The sequence below is a fragment of the Bombyx mori genome, chromosome 20 (assembly GCF_030269925.1).
Source record: "Bombyx mori chromosome 20, ASM3026992v2".
Lineage (NCBI taxonomy): Eukaryota > Metazoa > Arthropoda > Insecta > Lepidoptera > Bombycidae > Bombyx > Bombyx mori.
In genome coordinates this window covers 7,574,348-7,590,230 of record NC_085126.1, presented here as the reverse complement: position 1 = coordinate 7,590,230, position 15,883 = coordinate 7,574,348, and the positions used below count along the sequence as shown (strand labels likewise).

At 39.0% G+C, this 15,883-nt stretch overlaps 1 protein-coding gene across 2 annotated transcripts in view; it reads right to left on the bottom strand.

The window, feature by feature from the left end:
- The window catches only part of LOC101740369 (RNA-binding protein fusilli), a 139,358-nt gene that overhangs the window by 55,415 nt on the left and 68,060 nt on the right, over positions 1 to 15,883 (bottom strand). For both annotated transcript variants that reach the window (XM_038018197.2, XM_038018196.2), the window contains exon 3: positions 2,594 to 2,676. In XM_038018197.2, coding sequence (XP_037874125.1) covers positions 2,594 to 2,676 — 83 coding nt within the window. The remainder of the gene's footprint in view (positions 1 to 2,593; positions 2,677 to 15,883) is intronic.

Sequence of the window (15,883 nt, the reverse complement as noted above, 5' to 3'; positions counted from 1 at the left end):
AATGCCGGGGTCCGGACCGTATTACATTTAAATACCGTTTCCTATTGTATTCGTTGTAAATCTTTTAAAAGCGGCCCTTGCATTCGTTATCATTGATGCGGAGGTGAAAAAGACTTGTAGATGAAAAAACTTTCGGTAGGCAGCGGTTTGGCTCTGCCCCTGGCATTGCTGAAGTCCATGGGCGACGGTAACCACTCACCATCAGGTGGGCCGTATGCCCGTTTGCCTACAAAGGCAATAAAAAAAAAAAAAACTTGCCATGTTAAAAAAACCAAATACGCTTTTAAACGTAATTCGAAAAAATTCGTAAATTATTCAATTAAAATGACTAAGAAAAAGTAGGAGTGGGTGATATAAATCGTATATAGATTCAATATCTATATATCGCAGCAATATCGTTGAATCCGATATCGCTCCGCACGAAATCTATATATCGATATCAGCCGATACACGATATTGCTCGATGTGATGCGCATCGGCATATCGTACCGATTCGTGAATCGAAATCTATATAACGATATCAGCCGATACACGATACTGCTCGATGTGATGCGCATCGGCGTATCGTACCGATTCGTGAATATCAGCAATATTCGTTTGGTTCGTATCGAATCGGCCAGAGTGAGTGAGCGGACGATATCCCTATCGTGCGCTCACTCACATATGATGAATGAAACAGAAACAGGCATTATCCATACAATTATAAACCTTATATTTAAGTCCATACGTCTGTAGATTATTCTTAGTGTATCAGCAGGATACAATTTAGGAAAAAAGTTTCAACTTTCGACCCTAATTAGAATGCAGTATAGCTTATTTGCACCGTTGAATTTAATTTCACGCGCTTTGACCTTGAACTACAATTTTTGGATAAGTGTTTATAAATACTTAAAAGTTTTTTGTATTTGATTTTTAAAGTACAAATTTTTCTATTTTTAGTGAAATCCAAATAATTGAGTTTATTTGTTGTGTTTGTATTAAACTTTTGAAAGTTTAGAAACTTATTTTAACATAAACTTAGTAAATAATAAAATTTCTGAATTAATTTTGTAGTGTATGATGTATAAATATTATCAAATGAACTTCTAAATACGTCTCCGATATTTTCTCGAGACTTCATCTAGGCAATACTCACGTTAGGTACCTTAGGCGCGAACGAAATCGCGAATGTTACCTAAAATATATGTATTTAGTATTATGAAATATTCTACCTAATCTACACTCTTTTGGTATATTTTGTAATTTTAAATTAAGACACAAAATACTAAAAACTGAAAATAATGTAGCCGGTCCTAAGCCTGGTAAAAGCATGAAGGAAAGTTTTTTTGATATTTTTATTTTCATGTTCTTTTTATTACTTTAAAATCATATTATTATTATAAATTGATATCAGAAAACCAACCGTATAACGTTGACTTGAATCTATATCTACTACAATACTATATCATCGTATCGTTTCAAATCTCAAATATCATGAATCGAGAAAATCTACTAGCATCCATCAATATATAGATTCAGAAAATATATAGATTCAATATCCGATATCGATACTCGATATATAGATACGATTCGATACGCGGCAAAACCGATATTACCCACTCCTAAGAAAAAGTATAGTTTTAAGCAGATCTAAATGTATGTCTGAAATTTGCAATCATATTACAAAAAAAAAGGCTTCCGGTATTACATAAGATTAATTACTATGTTAAATGCATGATAATTAATTCATTGAAATGTCGGTGAAAATAACGCGATACGTTCTAGAATCATATCGAAGACGGTTTCATTATCAATTGCTGGAATTGAGCAGTTGATTTTGTGTTTCTTAAAATTAACCTAGTATGTATTATATGTACACCCAAGTTTATGTATATGCACAAAATTGAGAGACCACGGTGACTTTTTCATATGATATAAAGGTATTAGTTTATCTATACTGATATTATAAAGAGGAAAGATTTGTTTGTTTGTTTGTTTCGAATAGGCTCCGAAACTACTGGACCGATTTGAAAAATTCTTTTTCCATTAGAAGCCGACATTGTCCCTGATGAACATAGGCTACTTTTTTTAATTTTTTATTTATTTATTTTTTTGGTTTCATGTGTGTTTTAATGTTTCCGAAGCGAAGCGAGGGCGGGTCGCTAGTGTTGAGTATAAATATGAAAGGTAGAAGGTTTTTTTAAGATTTACGGATTAGGTACTGGTGGCCCGTAGGCTTTTCCAGTTTCACCAGGACAGGTGGGCGAGCAAAGGCTCAGCCAGGAGGGGTGGGATTTGCTAACAGCTGCCCGAGCGCCTCCAAGGGAAACCTAACAACTCAAGAGCAGCTGCTTCGTGAGAGAATCTACTAGTGGATCGGAATCGCGACCCGCTAAGAAGATCCGGCGAAAAACTCAACGGGCTGATGTTTAGGTTAGGTTGTACGTCGAGCTCTTTGCCGAGTTCGACGAGTACGGTTACGTGAACTATTAATCTATGGGGCGACTATCAGCTGTTTTTAGGTTATATTGGTTTTAAGAAACGTCACTTTGAACAAAACTTTTTTTTTCGTCTTAGGCACAGGAAACTGTCTCATAAGCTGCTTACAACTCACCTTAGTGGAGGTTGTCCGTCCGTGACTAGTCTGAAGAGCGGCGAGTGGGGGTCCACTTGTAGCGACCTCACGAAGTCATCGAACTGAAAACAAAAGGTTAAATTTTAGGAAACCACTAAGACGAATAATTAGCGAGCACATGGCAATTTCGAGGTCATTCGGCTAATAAAATAGCCGTATCTATCCGAAATAATGGCAAACCGGTATTTTTACTGGCAAATGTAGACGACCTCAAGGTTGTAGTATATATTTTTTTTCAAATTACAACGCTCTTTCGCGGTATTATAGGCAGAATGTTTACCAACCCTTTTGCTCCAGTCTTCGAAAGAAAAAGCGGGGACTTTTTGGCGGGAACGCGAGGAGCGTTGTTGTGTGAACTGATTGATTTTGTTAATTTAATGTTTCTTCAGGCTTAATATTAACTGTTTAATGTCTGTAAAAGTACAAGAATGTGCGAAGATGAACGAATCTGCTGGAAGTGGCTTCTCGAATTCTTCTAAAACGTCTACTGAAGTCTCAATGAATTCCCAGCATTTTACTAAGCCTTTATTTCATCCCAATTTTATTTATTTATTGCTTAGGTTGCTCAGAGTGAACGAGCTCACAGCCCACCTGGTGTTAAGAAAAGCATTACTGCTTTACGGCAGAAATAGGCAAGGTGGTGGTGCGTACCCGTGCGGACTCACAAGACGTCCTACCACCAGAAATTACGCAAATTATGATTTTGCGGGTTTGATTTTTACTACACGATGTTATTCTTTCACCGTGGAAGTCAATCGTGAACATTTGTTAAGTACGTATTTCATTAGAAAAATTGATACTTGTCAGCGGGATTCGAACATCGCTGCATCGCTAGACACGAACGCACCGGACGTCTTATCCTTTAGGCCACGACGACTTACTCAGACCAATTACCTAGGTAAATAATCTCAAACAAGTCAACTACATCTCGTTTCGCTTAAGTATACCATTTTTCGGTCAATAGAATAAACAGTGAATATTTAATTATTGAAGATTTTTATAAACTTGACACTTACAACAATGGCGTCGCAAGAAACCAATTGCCATTGCCAAAAAAGTCTAGTTCTTTTTTTTTTTGAGTGACAACAAAGCATTCGTACGTAATCTACGGTGTTGCAACGCGACGTCCGGTTATTATTATAAATTAACTAGCGGACCCGGCAGACTTCGTAGTGCCTCAATCAATAAATAAAATACCTAAACTTTTGTATAAAATAAACATAAAACAAACAAAAGGAATCCGTCCGACGGGGGACACATCAAAGGAAAAACAAAATTGTTATTTTTATTTAATTCCGAGCATTTTCATATTTATCTTTACCTTTTAAACCTTCTCTGGACTTCCACAAATAATTCAAGACCAAAATTAGCCAAATCGGTCAAGCCGTTTTCATGTTATGTCGTGACAACGGAAAACGGGTTTCATTTTTATATATATAGATTAATCTTAATCAAGATTCCTTTTACTTTCTTCGAGAAAGCAGCGCGACACGATAACTCTCTTATCGCCTAAGTGACATAACCGACCAAGGTGACGGGGCAACATGACATGACATCGCCTTTCGTATCCTCCCGGTCCATTTTCAGAGTGCTTGTAGGCACTCCAACCACCGGTCACCGTTCTCGTCGAATATCTATGTATTCATACGTGAAGCAAAAACTTTGTAACCCTTTTTACGAAAATTGCGCGGACGGAGGAGTATGAAATCTCCCACATTTATAGAGAATATAGAGGAGTGCGGAACGCTACCTTTTTTTAAATTATGCATTAATAATACATGAGATCAATTAAAAAAAACATTACACACACCACCATGTATTTGAGACACACACATATTATTATATAATCATATATACCTACTTTTTGTTTATTGTCAAACTTTTGGTACTGCTAAAAGTTTGTGGTCAAATTGAGAATAGATTCAATATTGTTTGTCTTTAATAATATTTGTCTAAAGTGTAGTAGTCTTGGCGAAATCTGTGATTAGAGAATTTAACAATAGAACTTATAATAATGTTCAAACTTATAATTTCAATTAATTATAGTCGAATTTTGGTTACTGCGGGACCACTAGTAACGAGTAAATTTTCGACGTGCAGCTTAGCTCACAGACACAGCCCACTGAGTCTCTCGGCGGATCTTCTCAGTGGGTTGCGATTTCTAAATCATGGTAGATTCAGCGAAGCATTAATCTTGCCGGGGCAGATGCTAGCATGTTCTCTCAGGCCGAGCCCCGTGAACTCACCACTCAGTCATGGTGAAGCCAGAATAGCCCCTCGAGGCTACTGGCAGGTAGATAGGAAAAAAAAACTTTTAACGGATTAATCTCACGTACACTCCACAACTTTCGTGATCGGGGACTGACCACGAATTAAATATTATTAATTAATCTATAATTTTTTTCTTACGTAAGAACTACATATATATGCATCCGTAATGAAAGCTCATTGGTTTAAGAAAGAGTAGATGGTCAACAGTCTCGCGGCCTATCACCCACAAGGTGGACAGACTTGATTAAGTCATCTACTAAGTGTTCCCTTACTGAATGTACACCTACCGTTACAAATAGAGAGAGATGGAGAAGCCTCGCAAAAGCCACAAACGAGCAATAAGACATGCATAACCACGACCACTTCGCCAGGAGTGTACGAATGAGAATAAGGACTATATAAGTAAACTAGCGGACCCGACAGACGTCCTGCAAAAATTCATTCAAGTCGATCCAGTCTTATTTATCTATACTACAACTAAACAGTTGTAGTATAGATAAATAACCTAGATACCGACAGCAGCGCCATCTGCCGGGCTGAATTGTGAATCTAAACCATCCAGAGTGCCACCCAAACGTAGGCAGTGGCTTGGCTCTGCCCCTGACATTGCTGAAGTCCATGGGCGACGGTAACCACTCACCATCAGTTGGGCCGTATGCCCGTCTGCCTACAAGGGCAATAAAAAAAAATACAAAAAAAAACATTCAAATCGGTCCAGCCGTTTAGGAGGTGTTCAGTGATAAGACATTTTGTTAGCCTTCCTTTGGATTGCCTGAACCTTATCCAGTTTATCCGTGTGGTCATCGCCGTGGAGGACAGCTACATAGGAACCTCAGTGAGGGGAGCGAGCGGCAAGCAGATATATGTTTACGTGAGTACGATCCGCCTTTTACGTCATCCTGAGCACAAAAACGTCGATCGATCGATCGGTTTTTGCGCAACATTCCCACCTGCGTGGACGTTCTTCTCAAACCCGGAAACGGCGTAACCTTCATACTTAATCCTATCTCGCAATTATGGCGTTACAGCAAACGTAATTAAGGTATAGTCAATTCGTTTGCCCTAAAAACGGTGCTCTGAGCCTGATCTATAGGCACCGATGACCAGGGACGTCTTAAACTAGGATGGGGCCTTTGGGCACACAAGAATTTGAGGCCCTTTTGGAAAGTAAAAAAAGCGAATTATAATAACTTTTTTTTTACTGAGTTTGAGACCATTTATTATAGTTAATCAAATACAGTATGATATAATATGTCATTAATGATATTAGAATGCTGCTGGTTTTTTGGTTACGATTTCGATAACGGTTTCTTTTCTATCATAGTCATAGTATATGCCTTGTAAATACCTTCTGATTACAGATTTGTGAAAAAAGTGTAATGTGCCCGATAAAAATGTTTTGAGAATAAACGTGTGAGAGAAATTGTCGGTCTTTCGGGGCCCCCTGAGAATGGGGGCCCTGGGCACGGGCCCCGTGTGCCCTTATGGTAAAGACGGTATTGCCGATGACCCGTATTATTGTAAAAGATAAGTTCGGTTTTGGATACAGAATAGAAACTTTGCATCTCAATTACGTAAGCATTGTTCCAATGAAACTGGTTCTTTTATCTGATCTTAAAGGCACTGTGACCAGATAACTTTTGCCTTAAACTCCAAAATATATTGACTCTACGACGAGTTCATTACCTTCCTATCTTCTTCAACCTCTGTCCTCTGAATGCTGATTGTGGTTCTCATATACACTCCATTATTTTCAGTCTCTTGCCTTTCGCATCCAATCCTGACCAGCTATTTTTACCAGGTTACATGTACAAGATGTTAAAACGTCCGGTACAACCACTGAATTTCTCGCCGAATCTTCTCAGTGGATCGCGATTCTAATCTGGTAGGAGATCATGCGAGGCACTGCTCTTACTAGGGCTAGTATTAGCAAATTCTCTTATTGTGAAACCGTGAGTTTACCTACCCGTCCGCGCGTAGCTGGAATAATCCTTAGGCTACCAGTGAGCGAATGGCTACGGAAAATTATAATTGAGAAATGACCTTAAAAAGTATCGTAACGTAATACTATAATTTTTTAAATAAAATTTAAATTAATTCATATATATTTATATAATAATATTTTTACATATAATTAATAAAATTATATAATTAAATAATATTAAAATAAAATTATATTTTAATATATATAATATATATTAAATTAATTTTAATTAATAAAATTGTTTAACTTATTGTATATAGTTACAACGATAGTTAAGATTGCTTTAAAGGTGCGAGCAAAACACAGACTATAGATAAAGCATTCTGTAAGTGTATATTTAATAAATAAAGGTGAGTACAGATTAAGGTCGTACGCCGCGCGTAAGCGTTGCAACAACGTTGTTTTTGTTTTTCATCGCTGTTTTTGATGTTCATGTATTCGTTAATTGACGCCTAATAAACATGATTTATGGTTATAAATAGCCGGCAATCGGATGACGACATCTAAAGAGACTTTTTTTTAAATATACTTAAAGTATTAGAGCCAGTTAAGAATCGAAATTTCTAGACAAAAACAAACGCTTATGGCGACGGTTGTAGCTGAAAGTAAGTATTGTACTTTTTGACGAAGCATGTTGCTGATAACTCTGTTTCTATAATCTGACGAATCGTGTTGCGGTTAATAATATGTTTAAAAAAGTGTTATTTTATTATTGCGAAAAATAAAAAGATTTCGTTTTTCATCAAAACAAAACGTGACCAGAGTAGAGATGATAATGTCCGATTTCTATGACTGTTTGGCAAACAGTAGCCATAAGGGGCTTCACTAGCATTGGAATATTTTGCAGACATAACTTTCTGTTTTCTTATAATGCGAAATTTTAAAATAAAGTATACATTGCCACGACTGAAGTCGCTTTGTCACACACTTCCACAGAACAGAACAGTGTATTATTAGCTTTAGAGCTGATAACCTGGTCATCGTTCCTGTCAAACCCATCGTCGCTGCGATGAAGGGCTCGACGAGCAAATGAACCCATAGACGCAGCCCACTGAGTTTCTCGCCGGATCTTCTCAGTGGGTCGCGTTTCCGATCCGGTGGTAGATTTTGCGAAGCACGACTCTTGTTAGGGTTCGTGTTAGCAACACTCCCGGTTAGAGCCCCGTGAGCTCACCTACAACGTCAAGGAGAAGCTGAAATAGCCACTCAAGGCTATCAGCATTGGTAGAAAAAAAAAAGAAAAAGTATTAATAATATGTAGTAAATTTTTAGTTTGATATGTAATTGAAATAAATTTTATTTTTTTCAGAATAGCCCTTTAGGCTAACAAGTATTAGATAGGGGGAAAACTATATGGTTGTAGATAAAAGCGACAAAAATTAATTTTTAAAAATTTACGTACTCCTCTACCGCACTGCGGTTTGTGCAAATGTGAAACGTCCCTTACAATAAAACCCAAATATATTATTTCACTTCGACAATCATTTTTAATTTTTTTATTTAACAGCCAAAGGTTTCGTTCGTAATTATTATAAAATCACTGGTTACAAGTTCGGGTTACGTTTGACGATTATCTCTGTAGTATTCATAATCTTAATGGATTAATAATTGCAATGATTGTGTTTTTACAGAAAAAAATAACACACAACACGTACCTTTAATTAAAGGTGTGGTCCCGGGACCAATTAGTTTTGTTGTTGATATCGAACAGATTATATTTAAAACGTATTTCAAATTCTCTAATATGTCCGTTAACTAATAAAGTTTGTAGCTATTATGATGATGCGTAACTACAGTATATCTGGCGAAAGTGAAATAAATTTTAACGTAGATAAGTAGATGGGCTACCTAATGTTAAGCGGTCACGATTGACTGCACTATAATAAGGATCGAAAACGTATAAATTAGCCATATTGGTGTTAGCGATGCCCACTGAGTTTCTCGCTGGATCTTCTCAGTGGGTCGCGTTTCGGTCGCGATCCGGCGGTAGATTCTGCGAAGCACGGCTCTTGCTAGGGTTCGTGTTAGCAACGTCGTCAGGTTAGAGCTCACCTACTAGTTAAGGTTACGCTGATATAGCCTCCCAAGGCTATCAGCTTAGGTAGGAAAAAAAAGTTAGCGAATTCAATGTTTTTTTAAGGATGTCTTAAGGCATTATAGACAGACGTGCATACTGTCTCTTTCTTTTTTCTTTTTCTTTGATTGCTTAGATGGGTGGACGAGCTCACACCCGGTGCCAAACGGTTACTGGAGCCCATGGACATCTACAACGTAAATGCGCCACCCACCTTAATAAATGCGCCACCCACCTTAGAAAAGTAGGAGAAGAGCATCCGTTATTCATCGTTCATCATTCCTTATTCTTTAATTGCGCCAAAGGAGTATCCCAAAGGAGGTGCTAAATATCAGGTACTACATTTTATGTGAATGTGTTCAATGAAACGAACTGTAATGCCGGCCACTCACATGCGCGCAAACATTCGTACAATGGCCGTCAAACATTCATTCGCAAACTTAGCGGCTGTGCAAATGGGTTCGGTACTCAATTTGCGAACCCGTTTGCGCTTCCTCCTACACTTGTTTACGAATGTCTCACGAATTTCTCCTCCTTTTTAATTCGTCAATAGAACATTGAAGAGAAAAAGAGTTTTGAATTCTTTCCCAGACATCATTAACAGCCATGCTGTTTTTATGGGATTTCTTTTGATGAAGATACGCTACACAGTAGACGTCACGATCTATGAAAATAGCGAAACGTCCGTTGCCTTCGCAATCCTGGGCGCAACTGGTCACACGAATGTGTGGGAGACTACGCGAAGAATCGCGGTACGCGCGCTTTGATGTATGTTAAAAAACCGACACAGCTTGGAAAACCACGAATGCAGCGAAAACTTTGCATAATCATTTGCAAATGTCGTCCTACACTCACGGGTTTGCGTATTCGTGCGAATGTGAGTGACCGAGGTAAAGGTCGTGAGTGGTAACCATTGTCTGTAGACAGCAGCAATGACAGGCGTTGAGAGCTTCCTTCAAACTGTATCGAATCTTATATCCGTTCCGGGTAGCAGGAATCAACTTTGCTCCATCGAAAACGAAAATGACCAGACTATCTCAAACGGTACGCAGATCAGAATTTTATTCAATTTAAAAGAAAAAAACCTCGCTTCAATCCAAGTACCTACATCTGGCGGACATCGAACCTGCTCTACAGTTAGAAACAGGTCCCGTATACCGTCTTCTTTAGAGCGGGCACTTCCTTAGAACAACTGTTCCAAGGAAAAATATTAGCGGTACCTTTATCTATCTATACCGCTGTTATTTCGAATGAATAGCGGGTATCTATCACAGAACACAAGACATTGGACAGATGCCTGAATCTCGCTCAAGACATTTTCAAGATAAGCTTGCCTATGTACAAGTGCAGAACACCAACATACACACATACCCGATGTTACGGATCGAACGTTAAAGAATCGCCGACGCCAAAAGCACTTCATTTCGGATCTTCCTGACCCAGTATCAGTGCTTTTTTATGTATGATTGGGTGGACGGGCTCACAGCCCACCTGGTTTTAAGCGGCTACCGGAGTCCATAGACATCTACAACGCAAATGCGCCAACCACCTTGAGATATAAGTTCCAAGGTCTCAGAATAGTTACAACGGCTGCCCCACCCTTCAAACCGAAACGCATTAGTGCTTCACGGCATAGGCAGGGTGGTGTTACCTACCCGTGTGGACTCACAAGAGATCCTACCACCAGTAAGCTTTTAGGCAGTTCAAGTACCGATCACCTTTCTCGTCGAACCCGACGCTTGCGACAAAGAGCTCGGCGAGCAAATTAACCCTCTGAGTTGCTCAGCGAATCTTCTCAGTGGGTCGCGTTTCCTATCCGGTGGTACATTGTGCGAAACACTGCTCTTGCTTGAGCTTGGGCTACTTTTAGCAAATCCGTCAGGTTAGAGCCCCGTGAGCTCACCTACTCGCTCAGAGAAGCTAGCATAGCCCCTTGAGGCTACCAGCACAGGTAGGAAAAACAAACATACACATATAGTCCGCCAGGCTGTCACACCACCGCTCAAGCACGGCCCATCGAGATTGGAATCTCCACGCTCGAGAAAGTATTTACTCTAACCTAATGATTAATTTTTCAATGACAAACATTCGTCGGTGCGGCTAATAATCAACAAACATTTTCGTCGCAAATATAACGCCACATCAAAGTTTTTTTTTATGATTGAAAGATTACTGGAGGCCCGGAGGCCTTTCCAGTTTCATCACGACAGGTGGGCGAGCAAAGGCTCAGCCAGGAGGGGTGGGATTTGCTAACAACTACCCGAGCGCCTCCGAAAGAGACCTAACAACTCAAGAGCAACTGCTTCGCGAATGAATCTACTACCGGATCGGAATCGCGACCCGCTGAGAAGATCCGGCGAGAAACTCAGCGGACTGATGCATAGGTTTGGTTACACGTCGACCTCTTTGTCGAGTTCGACGAGTACAGTTACCGGGGTCCCTAAGCCTGCTCCTAGTGTTAGAGCTGAAGGCGTCTAATGCAAAGGTTATTGGATCTGATGGATCCGTAAGGACGTGTCTAGGGCGTCAACGGTGACTGGCTCCTGCGTGATCAGGATTCGGGACCTCAAAATTAGTGGCGTCGTCTGTTTGACTACCTTCCGTCAGCGACGCATTCATTAACGCGGCCGGACTATAGTGACCACTCAAAACACTGCAAACAAGACGTAATCTTTATTTAACATCATCCGAGAAGATTTAAGTGGCGTTAATTTGATTCGCGCAACAAAAAAATATTTAATGTAATTTTTTTTGTTCGGTTTTTGTTTAACTATATTTAAATAGGTAACTGAAATACCGGTATCATTATATTTGTGTTACATTGCGGACAATACGAAAAAAAAAGAATATCATTAAAACTATCCATATTGATATTTTTATGAGGTCATGCTAGAAATCGTCTAAATAGAGATAAATCGCTAGCTTGGACTAAACGAAAATTTAATAAACTAGCAGAAAAAGGTAAATACTTTTCTGTATCAGTGAGTTCATGGTTCGTGAGCCAGCATTGTAAATATTGTAATGCGAAGACAATAGACGAAGAGAATAAAGGAACAAAGACTCAGTGGATTGTGTCTATGGGCGAATTTACTCGTCGAATCTTCTCAGTGGGTCGCGTTTCCGATCCGGTGGTAGATTCTGCGAAGCTCTTGCTAGGGTCGGTGTTAGCAACGCCTCCGGTTTGAGCCCCGAGAGCTCACCTACACCCTAGGGTAACGCTGATATAGCCTCTCAAGGCTATCAGCATAAAAAGGAGCACCTAAAAGCATCGAAATCGGCTAGTCTTATGCAAGAACGATGAAGTTTCCACACTTCGATCCAATATTACACAATTCGTGGAATACGCTTCCTATGTTAATTCGTCGATAAACGCGACGCGCAGCCTTTTCATATGATTTTAAATTAACAATGTTCTTTTGTATTCAAATTTTAGTGAATTTACGACGAAATTTAATAGCACATTTAAATAAAATCATACTCATTCTAAATGACAAATTGAATTTGAAATAGATGCTAAAGGTGTCTTTCCTCTGACCTCATACACGCTGACAACGAATATTATTACACGGATATTTAATATTAATATATTCATTCGATTTACGTAACTCAAGAGTTGGGGAAATATGAGCGACGTCACTATATCCCTATTCAATACTATCCGCATATTTTCTTTATTTAAATAGATGTGAGGGAGTGCATATAGAGTCCCTTCTTTATTTCGCCTGGTCGTGTTTTATGTAATTAACACCACAGTTGAAACAATATAAATTTTATTGTTGTAGCGGCATAAAGTAATTACATTAAATTAGTTATTTAACACATTATAAATTATTTTTATGTTCTTCATATTTGGCGGTAAAAAGGTATCGCGTGTCACAGACTATATTCTTTTTCCCACATCTCGTGCGTTCCGGCTTACGCATAATAAAAGGCCACAGATGTAAAGAAAAAAAAACTTTAGTATTTAATTAAATTAATAAGATTTTTCTTAGACGGAGTCCCTCACCTGTCTGTCGTTCAATGAAAAGAGTAGTTCAGTTTTGCATGATTTAATAATGATGTATAAAATATTATTTAAAAATAGATTTAAGGGCTTTAAATGTTGGCTAGCTTCTTAGAGAAAAAACAATGAAGTCTTTTATTGTCCTTTCCTTCTGGAGTATTTGATTTCGTTATATAGATTAGTTTTTTTTTTTTCCTACCTATGCTGATAGCCTTGAGAGGCTATTTCAGCTTCACCCTAACGTGTGTAGGTGAGCTTACGGGGCTCAAACCGGAGAGTTGCTAACACTGACCCTAGCAAGAGCAGTGCTTCGCAGAATCTACCACCGGATCGGAAACGCGACCCACTGAGAAGATCCGGCGAGAAACTCAGTGGGCTGTGTCTAGGGGTTAATTCGCTCGTCGAACCCTTCGTCGCAAGCGACGGGTTCGACGAGAACGGTGACCGGTGCTTGTGGTGCCTAAAAGCACCGTTAATGGATCGGGAGGATCCGTAATGACGTGCTTTGGGCGACGTCGACTGTTTACCATTCGGTCTACAGGACCGGGTATGTAGTTTCCAGCGGCCACGACAAGAGGGTTCTCATGTCGTGCCACCTTCTCGAAATGGCGCAATGATGCCGCCTGTAGATGATTAGTTACTAACATCATTATTAATGTATTCAATTAGTTGTAACAACAAGCCGATCAACAATAGAGGAATTCGACGAATCTACATGAATATACTTGATAAATGTCATATCACTATACGTACCTACTTTACTGGTGGTAGGACTCTTGTGAGTCCGCGCGGGTAGGTACCACCACCCCGTCTACTTCTGCCGTGAAGCAGTAATGCGTTTCGGTTTGAAGGCTGGGACAGTCGTTGTAACTATACTGAGACCTTAGAACTCATATCTCAAGGTGGGCGGTGGCATTTACATTGTAGATGTCTACTGGCTCTAGTAACCATTTAACACCAGATGGGCTGTGAGCTCGTCCATTCATCTAAGCAAAAAAAAAAAACGTAAAAACGTCAGTGATATTAGTTTACATAATTAATGCAGTAACAAAACAAATTATAACAAAATAAATTATATTAACAAAATAAATATAGTTGGTGCGATGACCTCCGCACGGTGGCCGGCAAGAAGTGGATGAGGAGAGCCGCAGACCGGGCTCAGTGGTGTGGATTGGGAGAGGCCTATGTCCAGCAGTGGACGACTGTGGGCTGTTGATGATGATGATGATGATGATGAACAAAACAAAATGACAATTTTAAATAAGTTTATTTACAGAAGAATAGAATCAAATTATAATTTGCGTAATTTTCGGGCCACATTAATGTTTAATTCTGTCGCAGAGTAGTCCATAGCCTACAATTTAATACAATTGAGTTTTAGTTTCTGTATGTGTAGACTCGTAATGGGTTCCGACTTACTTATCACAATGACCGTGAGATTTTCCAACTATGTACTGCGCAATTTAAAAAAAAATGATGCATGTACTTTAAACACAAAAATAAACTAGTGGACGTGAAAGAAGTGAAACTTCTTTTACGAAGTTTAAGAAGTGAAACTTCTTTTACGGTGTGTAGTATTGTGATTTTCTTCATTTTTCATCCTTAAATCAAGTTTCTCTTGTAGTAGGTAATGTTGTGTATAAGAGAAACGACCTACCCCGCTTTGTCCTTTCCCTCCCTACACGATCGAGTGGTTCGCGAGACGCTGTCTATTTTCTCACTCTCGCTCTTTCTAAATTGTATGCTTCTCTAGCCGTAACGAATCTTTTTTTTATTGCCTTTGTAGGCAGATGAGAATACGGCCCACCTGATGGTAAGTGGTCACCGTCGCTCATGGAAGTCAGCAACGCCAGAGGCAGAGCCAAGCCGCTGTCTACCAAAATCTGTCATAAATACCAGAATCTGTCGCGACTTAAATTTTACTTTCAACGCACATAAAGAAGTTTCACTTCAAAAACTTGGAGTTAAAACGTTTGCTTACATTTGCCGCTAGGGGCGCTGTTCCAACAGCGTACAAATTTTAGTTAACTTTTACGCTATCGAGAACGTTAAAAAACTCGCACTAAGCACAATGTATCAATGTTCAAAATCATAGTCTAGCACGAGAATCCTAAGAAAAAATTGATAATATTTAAAAATATATATACAATTTTATTAGAGCTGGCTGGATTAAAAATTACAAAATTAAACAATAATTAATTTCCTTTATTATTGTTATCGTGGTAATTAGTTCTTCAAAAACGTGTCCAATTTTCATTTCAATCGGACGCGTAATCAAGCTAATATAAGCATGTTAAAAAGCGTGCTAAATAAGCATATTAACGAATAACCACGAGCCGGTGTTGAAGCGATTTTTGGAAAAGGTAGCCTCCGACCTCCGATAGTGATATTCGACAATAAAACCTCATCGGTCGTGATACAGTTATGTTCAACCGGTTTCCAGAACGTTCGGTAACTTTAAAGGGTGCGTTCGATAAAATGTCGAATTCGATAAACCGGTTCCTTTTTAAAGTTGAATGTCCCTTTTCGTATAATTCGGTGAACGGAAATGTTAACTTGTTTTTTAGCGATAAAGGCAAAAGAGTTTACGGGCCGTATAGTTTTAAAAATAGGATCCTTTTTCATTTATGAAGTCTTCGTGACCTAATAGTTAAAACGGCCGGTGTATTTACCATGCGACTGTGATGACGTTTAATAGCCGCTGGCAGGAACCATTTTTTCTAATTGAGTATGTACTTAGCTAATATCCATGACCATGACTTTTTGGCGGGAACGCGAGGAGTAAAGTTGTGTGATTTGTTTTGTTTTGCCTATTTAGTGTTTCTTCAGGTTTAAATGTGTAATAAAGGTGGTTTATTAACTGTTTAATATCTGTGAAAGTGCACAAGTATGGGAAAATGAAACAAAGCCGCTGGACGTAACTTCTCGGGATCCTCC